This window comes from Adiantum capillus-veneris, chromosome 30 (assembly GCF_014529385.1).
Source record: "Adiantum capillus-veneris isolate H3 chromosome 30, ASM1452938v2, whole genome shotgun sequence".
In the NCBI taxonomy this organism is placed as follows: Eukaryota; Viridiplantae; Streptophyta; class Polypodiopsida; order Polypodiales; family Pteridaceae; genus Adiantum; species Adiantum capillus-veneris.
Window position 1 is genome coordinate 41,318,510 of NC_140960.1, and position 17,226 is coordinate 41,335,735.

Sequence of the window (17,226 nt, forward strand, 5' to 3'; positions counted from 1 at the left end):
AAAATCATTTATCATATTGAGGTGATACTTCAATAGCAATATTTTATAACATTCTGGCATGAATTCTTTGCTTATTACACAATCAAATATCTAAACTAATATATAATTCAATACCTAGTTGGTTGAGTATACTAACTCTTTAGTACAAGATGTGTCAAACTCCTAGACATGTCTACTAATCTCATTTAGGCTTACTTATCAGTTTGACCACTAGCTATTTCTTCAGATAACCTCTAGGTATGTAATTTCTCAATGCATTTTTATAATATACATCTAACTCCTAGACATGTGTACTAGACATGTCTACCAGATGTGTCAAACTCCTAGACATGTCGACTAATCTCATTTAGGCTTACTTATCAGTTTGACCACTAGCTATTTCTTCGGATAACCTCTAGGTATGTAATTTCTCAATGCATTTTTATAATATACATCTAACAAGAGCATTTGCATTTTCTTTGACGAGTTAGTTTTCTACATGCCCAAATGTCATATATAGTTATAGGGACTAGCTCATGCCACTTGTGACAAGGAACAATTCCATCGAATGCTTTTAGAGAGAAGAGTTCTTTTTCTTACCTACATTGTCTTATGAGCTGTGAAATCATACATCTCTAACGTCATGGCTTGTACTTGCATTGAATGGAATTTCTATTGAGATGATTTGTTATTAAGCTATATAGCTATTCACATAAGCTAAGGTGCTTTGGGATAGTAAACAATAGTTTGTAAGTACTTTGCCGATCAATAGTGAATGTTTTGTCTTTTATGCCGATTTAAGCATGTGTGTATGCTCATCCTACTGTACTTACAAACTATTTAAGCACATGGATTTGCCGATTTAAGCAATGTGTGTATGCTCATCCTACTGTAGATTTGTCAATTTAAGCAATACAAATTATCCATGCACATGCTAATCCAGGCAACATGAGTGTAGATTTTTTAATTTAGGCAACACATCAATAAACAATATATTCACTAATTTAAACAATATTAAGAGCAAATTTGCCAGTTTAGGCAACACAACTGCAAATTTGCCGATCTAGGCAGCACGATCCATTGGTGTCGATTTGTCAATTTAAGCAACATCGACTACAAAATCATATTGAAATGTCTGGCCACCGTTGTCCCTAGTCCTGTATATAATGAAAGAGATTTGATTTAAATTTGGATCTTGATTTGGATTTGGTCTATGATTATTTTCTATCAACAATGTTTGTGAAATTGAACTTGAAATTTAAGAGAATTGATTATTGAAGGATGACTAGGACCAATGATATCATGATATATCAAGATATGACATATACTACTTATTCTCGAGGTATGAGACACTAGAATGTGCAACATGTGGATGGCGATAGGCATAAGATAAATTTGTTTGTATTAGTGTATGAGTTTTTTATTTTAGTTCATGATATCTTTGACACATAATTTTAACCATTGTTTTTTTGACAAGTACGATTGCAAATTCTTAACTTAGGAACTGAGGAAAGTTGCTTTCCTAACATAGAGGTATGTAATGGACATCGGTAAATATTTATTTATTACAGTTGACAGGTGGCAAAAGCTTGCTTCATGTATGGATTATGCCAAAGGATATCAAGTTTATGGGTATCTTGTAATTAAAGAGCTCTTTATAAGCTATGGTCATTTTTTATGTCCAGCTGGATAGTCTATATTGATTTTGAGCATTCAAGAAATCATAAATAGTGCAAGAGAAAAATGCTCACTCTTGCATGGGGGGAGATTGCATTCAGTGTTTTGTGTCATTCCTCTCTTCTCTCACCTCTCTTCTCTTTTTGCTTGTGTACCACTCCGCTCTAGGAGGTGCACTTTAACATGCTCTTCTTGTAATTAAAGAGATCTTTATTAGCTATGGTCACTTTTATGTCCAGGTGAATAGTCTTTATTTATTTTGAGCATTCAGATTTCATTGTTGGTAGCATGTTGTTTTATGTATTTTGTAGGCACATCGTGCCTCCTGTTTGTTGCATATATCACCTCTGATAATGGAATTTCAATGGAGACCATTCTCTAGTGGGAAACTTCCACATTGATATGAGATGTTTAATCCTTCTTGGGTTCTTCCATGTTTTATCAGATCAAAGACTACTCCAAGATTGTTGCTCCTTCAACAAGCTTGACTCGAAAAGATAAGTTCAAATGGAATTTAGAACCAAAACAAACTTTTCAAGCGCTAATAGCACCAATTCTTATACATGCGAATCCCATAAAACCATTATTCTTGGAGACAGATGCCTCAGATTTTGCACTCCGTGATGTATTATCCCAAATTGGCGATGATATTCGAGAGCATCTTACCGCTTTGCACTCTTGAAAACTCTCAAAAGCTGAAATTAATTACAAGGAGCTTTTGGCTATTGTTGACTCTTTTGAGATGTTGTCACATCTTCTTGAAGGAGCACCCCACAAAACCACAATATATATAGATGACAAGAACTTGGAGTACTTCACAACCTTTTGAGTCCACAATCGCCATCAAGCTAGATGAAGTAACTTCTTATCCAGATTCAACTTTGTCATTTGTTATCAAACTTGAAATAAACAAGGTAAATCCAATGCTTTACCACAAAGATCCTATCTTGCAACTAAGAAGGGAGACCTCACCTATGATCAACAAGAGTTAGTACCTTTGAGGCCATAACAAGTACCTTTGAGGCCATAACAACTCAAACTCTTTGCAGTGACCAACATGGCCCCATGTGACTCTGCTTTCCTTCTCAAGATGAAGAAAAAAAATCATAATGAACCCCCTGATTGTGAAATTAATCTCAAACTATGGAAACATTTTGTGGGACTTTGATGAATTTTTGTACTATAAGGGACTTCTATATATACTATCAATGGAGCTAAGATTTTGACCATCAATAGAGTAAAGATTGCAAATACTTCAAAAGAGACATGATTCCCCAACAACATGTCATTTTGGAGTAAACAAAATGATTGAGCATATCACACAAGACTTTTGGTGGCCTCCAAATGTGGAAGCTTGTCCAACAATATATACACACATGTAACAAGTGCAATAGGGCCAAGGCTCCATGTTATTATGTGCATGGATTATTTCAGCCCTTGCCCATCCCTAGTAAATCATGGTCATCTATTACAAGGGTTCATTACAAATATTCCCCTCTCTAAGGGCTATGATTCAATTTTAATTGTTGTCGATAGATGCACAAAGATGGGTCATTTCATCCTAGCAGCCAAGTTGATCATTGGAGAAGGGACGGCAAAGATCTCCCTCAAGAATATCTATCACTATCATGGACTTTTAGATGACATTTTCTCAAATTGAGAGCCACAATTTATATCAAGCTTTTAGGAGTAAGATTAATCTCTCTTTAGCCAATCATCTACAAAGCGATGGGCAAATAGAGAGGATGAATTATGTTCTAGAGGAGTATCTATGATACACAATTAATTACCGTCAATACAATTGGGGTAAAGTTGCTAACCATGGCTGAGTTTGCCTACAACAACACAAATTTTGCTCCTACTCGACATACCCTATTCTTTACTAATTATGGTGAGCACGCAAGGATGGATGTCCACATGAATCACCAAGGGAATAATCTGGCTACCACAGATTTAGCCACACATTTATAGAGCATTCTGAAAGAACTGACAAAGTATATCAAAGAGGCTCAACATAGGTATACAAGTAACACAAACAAACACCAAATGCAACATCTAGCCTACAAGATTTGGGATCAAGTGTGGCCTCTCCGCCACAATCTACGTTCATCTTGCCCTTCCCAAAAGATGGATTATCAAAGACCTGGACCATTCAAGATAATTGGCCAAGTGAATCTAGTCACATAGAATCTCCAAATACCACATCCTATGAAGATTCATCCAATCTTACCTGTTTCACTGTTGGGGCCTTGTCATTAGTCCAAGATTCTTGGGAGATGCTCACAACCACCACCGCTCATAGAGATAAATACTCATCAAGAATATGAAATTGAGAAAATCCTTGACTCCAGAATCTCTCTGGAAGACTTTAATACCTTGTACCTTGAAAGGTTATTACGCAAGCGAATGAACATGGAAGCCTACATCTAGTAACGCCCATCCAACACCGGCCATCAATAATATCCATCAAAGCCTTCCCATATATCAAGAGGGACAACCGCTGCTCGTAAAAGGCGTCCTAGAGGAGGGATTTTTGTCACGGATGCAAACTCTCAAAAGAGTTCTAAACGGTTCTAGGAACTTGAAGAAGAATTTAGAAGGTTCTAGAAACATTTAGAACAATCTAGAAGGTTCTAGAACATTCCAGAAATCTCTAGAATCTAGAAGTTCTAGAAACATCTAGAATCTAGAAGGTTCTGGAAACATATAGAATAATCTTGAAGAATCCATAAGGTACTAGAAACACCTAGAAGGATCTGGTTCTAGAAGGTTCTAGAAGTACGAAGAAGAATCTAGATAGTCCAAGAAGCATCTTGAAGAATGTGGAAGATTCTAAAAGAACTAGAAGACTCTAGAAGAACTAGAAGGTTTTAGAAGGAAGAACCTCGAGAGTTCTTAACCTCCCTAGACTCTAGTATAATTAGAGGTCATATGCTATAGGCCACACAGTCTTTCCAACACCAGTTGTGAGGAGGTAAGTTCTCTTTTAGTTCTTGTCTAATTATCTAGCCATGTTTTTGTAATGAAGCCTTGCCTTGTAATCCAAATTTTTGTCATCAAGTTTGTTAATCAAGCATTAAGTCTTCCAACCAAGATTAAGTTTATAATCAAGTCTCAAGTTCTTACTAATTGTGAGCGCCTCCTCTCAATCTCGTTTAGCTCGAGATGTGCTCATAACCACAAAACTTGCTTTAGGAGCTTCCTGTTTGGAATGTTGTCTCTTAGAGTGCATTGATTGCGGGATGTTGGGGTCTCTTGGAGTGCATTGATTGGGGGATATACCCAACAGGGATAGGGCTAGGAAGCTCCGGGCTATTTTCAGCAGATGCAAAGAGATGGCATTGCTCCAATTGCAATCACCTACACTTGCATCTTAAGATATCTGGCATTACATAGGAAATGCCTTGGCTGACATGTATGCCAAATACTTCAGAAAGTTCAAAAAGTTCTTAATGAGCTTTTGTCTAGAATGTCGTCTCTTGGAACACATTGATTGCGGGATATTCCCAACAAGGACAGGGCCGGGAGGCTCTGGGCTGTTTAAGCGGATACAAAACGACTTCCGTTTCTTATAATTTCTGGAGAGACCACAATGCCAACTCTGCACCATACTTTTGTATAACACTTTTGTATAACATGCACTGTATATTTAGCATTTTCACTTTGCGTCTAACTGCAAGACGAAATGTTTAACTATTCACATTGTTTTTATGTATCTTGATTCAAACATTGTCCTACGGCTTGGACAATTGGAAGACACCCCTACATGATTACCAAGTCGGTAGTTCAATTTAATTTGTATAGTCTGTTGATGCTTTGTGTATCTTTTGAGTTTGTCAATGCTTCCTTAAGTTTAGTTTAGCCACATGTTTTCCTCACCAGTGCATGCTCAATCTCGATCATCGTATCTATTTGTCAAATAGACACACACTTCTTTTAAAAGTTCGCCAATGCCGTGAAATTGGACATTTTAGAGACATCTACACATATAATCAATCATTATATATGCAATCCTTTTTTGAAGATTCGCCACTGCACTTTGTACTTGTTTACTTCAATGCTAGGATCGATACTTGATGTCAATTTGAGTATGTTCTACAGCAATGCCCACCAAGCAAGACTAGTTTCCTACCTTGAATGTTGTGAAGGACTAATCTTCAAATCACATCATCGAAAATTGGTCTAGTTTTCCTTTCATTAGGGATTGTTACGAGCCTCTAGGGACCGCACGCTATAAAGATTTACTCCAACGGAAAATTGGAGGGGGCCAGCGATGGGCATTCCTACCCCTCGCCATCGCCGAACCACCTGTAGTCCTCCCTTAAGCAGCAATGGGCCTAAGAAAAAGCAGTGTGTTTATTGGGGCCCCAGGCGTGCAAGCATCACCTCTTTGCCCACCAAGGATGCGCCCACTCCTCGCACCCTGGAACGCAAAACAATTCAGAAGGAGAGCGTTGCAAATGTACGCATGCTCTCTCTCTCACATACACGCATACAGAGACAGATACACATACCACTTGCATGCAGGAATGGTCTGTACTGACATGCACAGTAATGGCACGTCAGCACGCAGACACGGTTCACACTTAGGTTTTCTCTAGGACAGATACATCCCAGATGATATTTTCAGCTTCCACGGGAGAGTGAAGTGGGCAGGTCTCTGTTTTCCTTGTTTTACGAGCGGGCTAACCTCTGAATCAAGAGTTCTTGGAGGCTACCATGTAGAGGTGATAATGCTGGTGAATTGTTGGAGTTTTGGGATTTTATCGATTGAATTCGAGTGTGATGACTCGTTTCTCCTCAATGTGAGGGTTGGTCACGAATTATTAGTGATTGTAGATGCCATTACCGGATATGACGATTCTAAAGATGCCATCATAAGATAATGAGGATCTCTAAGATGTTGACCACGTGGATGACACGAGAGTGTAAATTTTTTGATGCTTTGCAGAGGCTTACCTGAGTAGAAGTAAGTAGTGGATGCTGGTATCGACTTGAAAAAGGTAAAAGATAGTGTGCTTGACTTGGCCCTGGCTTTGGCAACATTGCAGATCATAGTTGCATGAAAATTGTTAATGGCAGCCACAACTTTGCTTGCTGAGAGAGAAAAACCAAGCACACTCCAAAAATGATTCCACGGCATAGCTTTGCTGCTTCCAAGTCGGTTGTCTTGCTTCTTGATGCGGTAAGGCGCTAGCTGCACTGACAATGATGCTGAACACTAGCACTGCTCTATTTGCAACCAAAAAGCCCCAGAGATGAAAAATGTGGCCCTCCAACCTGAATGGATGCCAATTTACTTGCACCCACCATCGTGTAGCACAAATACCCAATGAATGCCATAATCCTTGTGGCAACTAGCCATGGCTTGAAGCGAACACATCCCTTTGTCACTTCCGCTCCACAATTTAAATCTGGTACAAATATAGGATGGTTCTATTTGGCAGAAAATCAAACAGCTCAGCTGTGATACTACTGAGACTCTGTTGGAGGTAGGAAATTATAGAAGACTTGAATTGTAGGGTGGATTGCAAAACACAAATTGAGAGCTTAAAGGGATGTTAAAGCACACCAATAGTAGTAAGCTTGGGAGAGATGGAGCTTCCCTCGAGAAGGTTTTGGCCCCAAAAGCTTCAGTATTTGCTCACATCTATTTAACTTGGGACTTTTGTGTGAGTACAAGAACCTCAAAATAGGAATCCCATGTGTGAGGGAGAGTTAGAAGTAAGAATTTGTATTTTCTATGTCATTGTCGTGTGCTTGCCCTTGATCCACGTGTGTGCTTGCCCTTGAGCCACGTGGACAAGCTACTGCTACAGGTGAGCATTGGTCTTAGATAGTATAGCTTCGGATCTAGCTTGGCACTTTGTGAGCCTCTAGAAGTAAAGCACCCTTGTGTTTGTGCGGAGTACTAGACCCGAGCTAAAATCCCTTAACCCTTCAGCTCCAACTGACAGAGCTCTGAACGTGCTTTGGCTTCGCGAACTCAAGGAAGAATCAAGAATCCAAGGAACTTCTCTCAGTTTTTTTTTCTCTCGATATAAAAGAAATTTAGTGTCCTTGCCCTGGACTTATACATGCCTAGAGATATTAGCTACTCCCACCCTTAGTCCATCGTGCATTAGGCGCGCTCATGCCTTCATCGCTATGTCTTTGAACGAAGATCGGCATCAAATGCTCAAAGATCTAGATCTCGAGTACCAAGATATGCTTGCCTGGTATGTAGAAATGGAAGGAGTTGGAGAAAGGATCCCTAACCTTCTTCTGCGGTCGTATTTGCATGTAGTGTGCATCCACTTCCGCTGACATGGAACCATGGTTACCTTTCATCTTCACCTGCAATGTTTTCACGACAGGACTATTCGGGTGGAAATACTTGCTCGCAAGGCAGAATATACATTGAGGCTGATATTCTGCGATAGTAGTAAGGTTGCCTAGTAACTCGTATGGTTGCTGTTTACAGTGCATGAATACCTACATTCATAAAGCCCACCCGTTTGGAGGAGTTTTCATCGGCTCATGCATCCACAAGCATCAAAAGTATCAACGTTAGAAGTACGGGAAGCATCCACAGAAAGAAGTTCAACAGTTGTGTCTCACCTTTAACAGGGAGGGATGTCAAGTGCGCATTGCACTTGAGCCACGTGGACAAGCTACTGCTATAGGTCAACGTCAGTTTTAGTTATTATAGCTTAGGATCTAGCCTGACCCTTTGTAAGTAAAGTAAGCCTCTAGAAATAAAGTAACCTTGTGTTTGTGCGCTAGATCTGAGCTAAAATCCCTTAACCCTTATGCTGCACCTAAGAGTCACAAAAGTGGCTTGTAGACTGTTCTCAAAAAAGCCCTCATGGGTTGGGCTTTAAAAGCAACTCTCATGAAGAAATACACCCAAAAGTAATTGATACAGTGCTAGTTTTGGCAAAGACGTAGTTGAAAATTGATTTGCACTATTGCATTACAACTGAGCTTCTGCGTGCGATTTGTAACTTTTTTTTTGGTAAGGCATAGTCGAAAAGCGATCTCAGTTGTTGCATCACAAATGAGATTTTGTTGCATCACAATTAAGCTTCTATGTGCTATATGTAGCTTTTTGAAAAGTTCTTGCCTTGTTCATGTTACTAATGTCATGCCATCTGCTTGTTACGCTAGTATTTGCATTGCCATCACTGTCTCATAATCAATTTGCCATGTCAACAAACTACCATATCATCACTTGCCTACCATGTTAGCATTACAACGTCATTAAATACTAATGTCATCATTGCCTTGTAATTTTTGAGAGGTTTTCATCTACAACTAAATGATGTCCAAACCACAACCCGCCCCATTTGGAGGTTCCAAATACAACTAAACAATCCTCGGACTGCAGCTTGTGCTGTCAGAGGCTTCTATTTATAAGTAAATGATCCCCAGACCGTAGTCTGCGTTGTTTTGAGGTTCATCAAACAAGATTGAAATCAACATTGCAACGAGAATCAAACAAATTCAGTCGGCACCAAAACAAGGTTAGACAAGTTCAAATCTACTTCCAACAATACCCAAACAATATTCTCAAATTGTATTCAAAATCTCAATCAAGTGGTTCTTCTCGTTGCATAAGAGTGAATCCTATGCTCCGAAATGCTTGTAAATCCATCTTCTTGCATCCTATTACTTTCTGTCTACAAAAAAAATAACAAGAGCATCCAAAACATAAATTTGACACATGCTAAAATTTTCTGCAGAAACCCTAATTTGCTGCTAAAAACCCTAATTTTTCAAAATTGTTGGAATTAAAATTTGTTCGTGTCAATGCGTACGAATCATGGAGAGGATCAACTTTGACATCTTTTGCATATCTAAATTCATATCCGTTGAAGAGATTTTTAGAGGTCTCTGAAACTTTGAAAAGTGTCGAAAAGCAGCTTTTTAGGAAAAGAACGAGCTCCTGTTTATTCATCTTCTCTTTATGTTGTCGTTTCTTCTCCTTCCAGCTCGATAGCTTCTAGTTGTAGGTTGATGTAAGACTGGTTTGCTTGCCGAACAACAAACAATTTACACTCTAATACCATTGTAACCGTCGAGGGCACCACATGCCAACTGAAAGAACAAAACTAGAACAAACTTTAGTACTTGATCACAACTTGAAACTGAGAGAGAGGCTCACACCGTAGACACGGAGTGGTGGAGTTTCTCTCCCGGATACATTGGCCCCAAAACCCTGGCATCCCTTTCGGTATTCTTTTATATCGATCTTCAAAGATTACAACCGTTGGGAGGAACGCTCTCTCCAATCTACAAATGCTAGACTAGGAGGAGCTTCCCCCAATGCTCATATTTAAAGGCCACTGGCCAAAAGCATCAGATACACAAATCTTGCATCGTTCTAAAAGCAACTGCTAATCTCGGCGGCGAAAAGCTCTTTAGAGTTGCAGCAAGAATTCCACGTTAGCACCTGCAAATTGCGGCACATTTTAGGGTTTGTATGATTATCCGTACGATCTGCCATGTCATCACTTTTGTGACATAATTCATAGCTCGGTACTACCACATCACCAGTTCTCCTGGCTAGTTGCGGATTTCATTGGGGGTACACACGGGATCCGGCGTGGGGTTGCTACAAGTATGATACTTTATTCTTATTGATTGGTATGCCATGATTGGAGGATGGACTAGCTTGCCTTCCCATGCGGGCCCTCCAGCCGCTCGATTGTCGCTTTCATGTACTCTTGTTTTTGACGTTGCTCAGATTGGTGATCATGGACATCACCGCTGGCTAGTCTTTCAGGATGTGGTACCACTTGCTCAATGTTTGGATGTCCACTAACAACTTAGTCGAGTAGTCAGTTTCCTTGACAAGGACTCTTGATCTGGTTTTCTCCATAGAGGAGGCAACTCTTTGGAGATTATGAATTTGGGATGGAGGCCCTTGGCGGAGTTGGTCTGGGATCTTGGTGAGTGGTAGTGGCCTTCTGAACAGATTGATGGGGAGTTAGTCTCCTTCTTTGAGTACATTGGTCGCATTGGGAGGGGGAGCCTTTTGAGAGAACGGGGCACCGTTTGTGCTAGTAGGGGCATTGGTCTCAGTAACACACCTCTCCTACTTTTGAGTTACAGTTTTGGTCATGCATTGGCAGCCTCATAGTCAGCCATCGGGCGGATATGTTACTCCATGTGGATGATTGCACACGCAAGACTCCTCGGTGGGACTTTGGTTGCACATACTGGCCACGACCCAACATGTCAGCAATGTACTACATTGAAAGACATTGCAAGAGGAGTCCCTATGCCATTGCTTTTGGATATACCCATATGTACAACGGTTTTGGTCCTAACACCAGAATTTGGTTCTGTTGCAAAGACAAGTAGTCAGCATCAAAGGTAAACATGTACTTCTTTATTGGCACAAAATACATGAAAAATTCAAACTAAGGAAGCAAACAACGGTTTTGGTCCTAACACCAGAATTTGGTTCTGTTGCAAAGACAAGTAGTCAGCATCAAAGGTAAACATGTACTTCTTTATTGGCACAAAATACATGAAAAATTCAAACTAAGGAAGCAAACAAGATCATAACCGAAGAGCAAGAATTAAGAACTTGCCAAAGCATACGAATCTAGGAAACAATGCAAATGGGCTGTCTATCGCAGGAATGCACTAACAATGATGTATTGATTTGTCCTATAGGCTGACTTCAGCCTCAACATGATGTTAGTATAATATTCTTTCTTTATTTTCTTTGTCTATGCGCGGGACGACACCCCCCCCCGGCCCCCCACACTTTTTTTTTTGGTAATGCGAGATTGAATTACAAATGGGAAACCTCAAAGCGAGGAAAACCCATAGAAAGTATTACAAACCGTAACTTAGAAACAATCAAAGTAGAGCTGGTAATGGCTAAGAGGGAGCTCATCCAAGTCATAGGCAACTTGAAGAGACTGTCTAAGAGATATCTTGAAGAAAGAAACATATTCCACTTGAATCTGGTGAACCATGAGGGAATTCCGTGCTCTCCACATTGTCCATAATACCCAGAATCTGCCAAAAACCACATCCCAATACGACGGCTGCCAATGGCTGAATGATGGCGTGGAAACCGCATGAGAGCACAAAAACGCAAGCATCTGCGTCCAGGGCTGTTTTTGCTCAACCAGCACTAGCAACAAAGTAGCCTTCCTTGCCGTAATATGAGAACACAAATAAAGGATATTTAGACCACCACAATGTTTTGGAGTACAGAGCTTATCCATCGCAAGCAATCGCAAGCCTTTTTTGTGAGAGGAAGTGGACCAGAAGTGCTCCAAAATCCGAGACATGAAATCTCGAAGATGACGAGGTGCCCAATGCAACAATGGCAGGAAAAATTGCATGTATGCCACCAAAGTAGACTGCACTATTCTGAGTCTCACATGGAACGGCTATGTAGACAATTTCCAATAATGCAATTTAAATTATTCTCAACCCATTGCAACAACTTCGCATTGTTAACCGACCAAGCCAACGGATAACCAAGATGCCTCACAATTTGATCAGGCTTTACAATCTCCCTTGGCCATAACATAGCATGCCAATCCATTTGATGCAACGGCAACAATTTCGATTGACGGAAATTCACTTGCAGGCCTGCAGCCAACCATAAATATGTAGTGCTTCCATAACACAGCGAACATCCTCAGGTTGATTTCTAGGCCAGAACATGGAGTCATTCGCATAAGCTTGTGCCACAAAATGATCATGAGCTGGTAGTTGCAATCCATGTAGCTGACCAAATGCGGTTAATGAGTTTAGATACAACAATAGAGGATGTGTAGCAATAGCATACAACATGGCACTCAAAGGGAATCCTTGCCTGACAGATCGACCAAGATCCCATAATCAAGTTAGCTCACCGTCAAGAATTCCGACAGATTGACCGTTTTCATAGAGAAAATAGACTACCTGACGCATCCTAGGCCCAAAGCCCAAAGCCTTCATGATTTGATGAAATCCCAATGAACAGTGTCAAATGCTTTCTCTATATCAATCTGCATGATAAGCATATCTTGTCTAGTATATTTTGCATACTCAATTCCAATAAAAGCGTTAGCAATATTATCCATAATTTGCCTGCAAGGAATAAATCCATACCGAGCCGGATGTATGCCGGAAAACAAATGGTCAGCAACATGAGTAGCTATCATTTTCGACAACATTTTGTAAATGACCGGCATAAGCGTTATCAGACGCCAATGTGAGAAGTATTCACACAATGCTTGCTTAGGCAATAATTAAACCAATCCTTCTTTCCACGATTGCGGCAAAGATTGCATGGTCCGTGCATGATTTATCATGAAAAGGAGAGGCTGCTTAAGGGATTCCCAAAAGCGAAGGAAAAATTCAACCCTAAGCCCGTCCCATCCAGGTGATTTTCAACGACCAAGATGTAACAAACTGTCGTGCAACTCATCTTCAGTAAAACTGGTCTCAAGCGTATCTATATCAGTCATTGTCAATATAGGATGTACATAAAACAACAATAATTGTCTAGCTTTCAAAACCTCACTCGAGGGAGCCTCAGGCTTGGCAAAAACTCATTGAAAATGATCCACCATTGGGTCCGCCAATTGACTTTTCTTGGTCGTCCATTGCCCAACCTCGTCTTTAACTCTTTTGATAGAGGCAGATATCCTCGAATGATGCAAATGCTTAAAGAAATATTTCAATGAACAACCTTTATCCATAAAAGCGTATTGCCTAGATCTGATTTTCCATTTTTCAAGTTTTCTCTTATCATTATGCATTGACGAGGTTTTAGCCGCGCATAATTCCTCTTGTTTTAAATCAGTAAGCCTTCTAGTATCTGCAAGACATGTAGCCTTATCTTCGTGCACTTTATTTCTCATCTGGTACATGTACCGGGAACCATAATCCTTTATGATTGCCTGGATGCGCATGACAAAACGATACCAAGCCACATCCACATCAATAAACATATGAGAGACAAGTGGAGGAATTACCGCTTCAATCAAAGTTTGAAATGCTCTATGTGAAACATACGCATGATTAATATGCAACGACCACTTACGAAGGAGCGTGAAATCTATATCTAATGCCTCAAAATAGACCCAGAGCCAAAGAGGAAAATGATCAGATAAGGTAAAAGAAGGATCAATCCTCATATCACAAGTAAACATATCATATTGCGGAGTGCCCAATACATACCAGTGATTCAATCGTGCTCTATATCCATAGTGAGCATTATGAGTAAATGTATACCCCCGCTCTGAAGAGTGCATGCTGGCCCATAGATCCAAGACACCCGTATTGCTGACCATGGCCCAAGAAGAGCATTCAGAGCTCAACATATGTGAATGACCAGTTGTGTTGTTTGTGTTGTCCGTGTTTGCAAGTGCATTATTAAAATCCCCGCACCAAAAAGCATGTGAACGCCAAGGATATTTTACCAACTTTTGCCAAAGATGACTTCTTTGTGTCGAGGCAGTATAAGCATAAATACCAACAAATTCCAGAATATTCCCTTGGACAAGACATTGAACCACCATCCAACGCCCCGCTGGATCATTATGGGCTAAAACCGGCTACAGTTCATGACACACCATCATCAAAACACCCGAGAAAGAACTAGTACTGGCGTAAGCAATCCAGAATCCTGTATAATACGAAGATTGACCTACAAAATCATGCTGATTATGCTCTTGTAACACCACTATATCTGCGTTATTTGTATGTACATAATGCTAGATTAACTTCCACTTGTCGTGGTTGCACAATCCGCGCACATTATACGTAAAGCATCTAAGAGGAGAATACATCTGTACAGTATTTACAAGAGATGCATGAGAGACTATCCTCAAGTGGTATTGCTCATGGGCACATCCGCTTCTATACTAATAGTTAATAAAGCGGACTCCATATGCGTTCCTTGGTGGGGATTCTAATGCAAAGGCAACGACCCAGCTATCGTTCCAAGTAAAGCATCTTTATATGAGTGTACCACTCTGTCCCACGCTTCAAATAGCAACTTAGAAGCATTCCAAGCATCAGCAAAATCCTCTGACAAACACTCTTTGATGATGCTTGTAGCATCCATTGAGGAAAGATCCACCCGTTTCATACGCTTATATACAGATTCTTTTGCCATATCCAATCAAAACTGCACTTTCTAGAGTGCACACTGAACTAGTACCCACTTTTTTTTTTCCTTTAAAGATTTCTAGGAAAGACTCTGCTGAGCACACCGACCTGATACTGAATGTAAATACACAGACACCCACGGACGCTCACACCAGAAACTGTTAGAAAGGTCGCGTGCAGGTGAAAACCATCTTCAACCACCGGCGCGCTGAGAAGGGCCTGCGCAGTGTAGGAGTTGCGCATGGCAGAGTCGCGCAACAACAAGTGGCAGAAGGATTCACTACACCCGAAACCAACCGTCACCACACTCATACACACACACACACACGCACACAAAGCGCTGACATGGATGACACAGAGTAGCAGATCGTGCAAGGCAGCAACAGGGCATGAGAAACCTGTTAGGGTTTGCAGCTGAAGTCGCGATGGCTCGCCCCCACTGACACAGGCATCGGGCTGAAGGTGGCCCTCGTCTGCAACTCTGGGTAGAAAGTCGCGCTGGGCAGAAGGTCACCCAGCAGACTCACGTTGGGCAGAAGTCTCATGCAGCAGGCTCACGCAGGGGAGACTCACTCTGCCCCCCCCGAACACACACACACTTTTCTTTTTGTTAATCTGATTTGATTAATTTACTTGTGGGAAACCTCAAGGTGAGGAAAACCCACCAAAAAGATCATATACAAAGGGAAGAACACTGAAGTGCTTTGCCATATAGAAGCGCTAAAAGCAAACATAGAAGAGCTGCAAGATTTCCAGGGATGTGTCCCTGGCAAAATGTAACGATTGCCTCAACGAAAACTTGAACGATGGAAAAGGATCTGCATCATGCTGGTGAAACATGCGGAGATTGTGGTGGTGCCACAAGGACCATAGCGACCAAAATCTGACCCATGCGAAGAAAATTGCAAATTGCTCGAGGGAATTCGAGAGAATTCCAAAAAGCCAAAATTGTTTGTGGAAGATTGTTGAGGGAAATCGGAGGTGCATACAAGCAGAAACGCGAAAGCCTTGGTGCAATGACACTCCCAAAGCAGATGTTGGACAGTCTCGTCAGCAGCGGAGCAACAGACGCAACGAGAGGAGCTAATACGACGCGCCGGAAGGAGTGTTCCAACTAGAAGAACACCCCACCCAGAAAACAACGCCAAAGAAACAAACGCTTCTTAAGAGGCAAGTGAGACTTCCAAATTGCAGTAAGAGCCCGCTTCCACCATTGATCGGATTTGTGTAAATCCCAGAGCGCATTACAATGATCAGCCAGCCAAGAGTCCTACATGAGAGAAGCATAGATAGGTATGGCGAGCAGAAATCGCATCCAAAGAAGAGTCCCATAATTCCAATCCTGCATGCACCACCTGGTTAGCGGCGGAATAGGGAGAAAAACATCGAGCATATGCCGAAGCAAGCTCCAAATCTGACGATAATGTAGGCCCAACCCAAAACGTGTTGCTGCTTGAGAAAAGGTAAGCAAATTCCGAGATGAATCCACCACATCATCCACCGTGCGGATGCCACGACTAGAGAGGAAGTAGGCTTGACGAGGCAACTGATCAACCAGGGTCAAAGAGAATGCCCTGCACCAATGAATGCTTTCCAAATGCAACGAATTCCCATCTACTTGCTGCCTGCCATGCCAAGAGAGATGATCCGTAACAACTTTCCAAGCGGAGAGCAAGCCAGGGGCAACCAAGAATATTACCGACCATCTTGCCAAACAGAGTCTCCCAAAGGGAAGTGTGCCAATGACCAAAGGCAGGAGTGACAACATGTCGACATATGTCAGCAACCATAACTGTCCATGGCGGAGACTGCAATGCAAGAGTGGGCAATAACATAGCCTTCCTTGCCAATGCATGGCAGCGAAGGTCCAAAATATTCAGCCCGCCAAGACACTTTGGAGTGCAAAGCTTCTCCATTGCTAACAAAGGGAGACCTTTCTTATGAGAACTGGTGCGCCACAAGTGGGATACAATAGTAGACATAAGCAATGAGAGGCGGGAGTGAGGCAAGTGCAGCAATGGCAAGTAAAACTAAACATAAGCCATCATGATACTTTGCCCTATACGAAGTTGAACATGTAGTGGCCATGTAGACAATTTCCAATAGTGCAATTTGACATTCAATCGTTGCATGACCCACTCGATTTGTTGCGTATTAGTAACGTGCCAACTGATAGGATATCCTAAATGCCTGACCACCACATGCAGATCGAGAATCTCGCCAGGCCACAAAAGATGATGCCAGTCACAAACAACAAGAGGCAAGAGTTTCGATTTCCGAAAGTTAACCCTAAGGCCTGCTGCCAAGCCAAATGTATCGAAGGCTTGCATAATTTTGCGCACATCATCCTGGTTATTACGAGGCATGAACAACGAATCATCAGCATAGGCCTGACCTGCAAAGTCTTTCCCATTGGGTAACTTTAGTCCATGAAGACAACCGAGCGAAGCCAAGTGA

At 41.3% G+C, this 17,226-nt stretch overlaps 1 protein-coding gene across 2 annotated transcripts in view; it reads left to right on the plus strand.

Annotated features, from left to right (window-relative positions):
* The first annotated feature begins 5,879 nt into the window (after positions 1 to 5,879).
* The window catches only part of LOC147417850 (uncharacterized), a 285,145-nt gene continuing 273,798 nt past the window's right edge, over positions 5,880 to 17,226 (plus strand). For both annotated transcript variants that reach the window (XM_086506721.1, XM_086506722.1), the window contains exon 1: positions 5,880 to 6,118. In XM_086506721.1, coding sequence (XP_086362847.1) covers positions 5,930 to 6,118 — 189 coding nt within the window. In that variant the 5' untranslated portion in view covers positions 5,880 to 5,929. The remainder of the gene's footprint in view (positions 6,119 to 17,226) is intronic.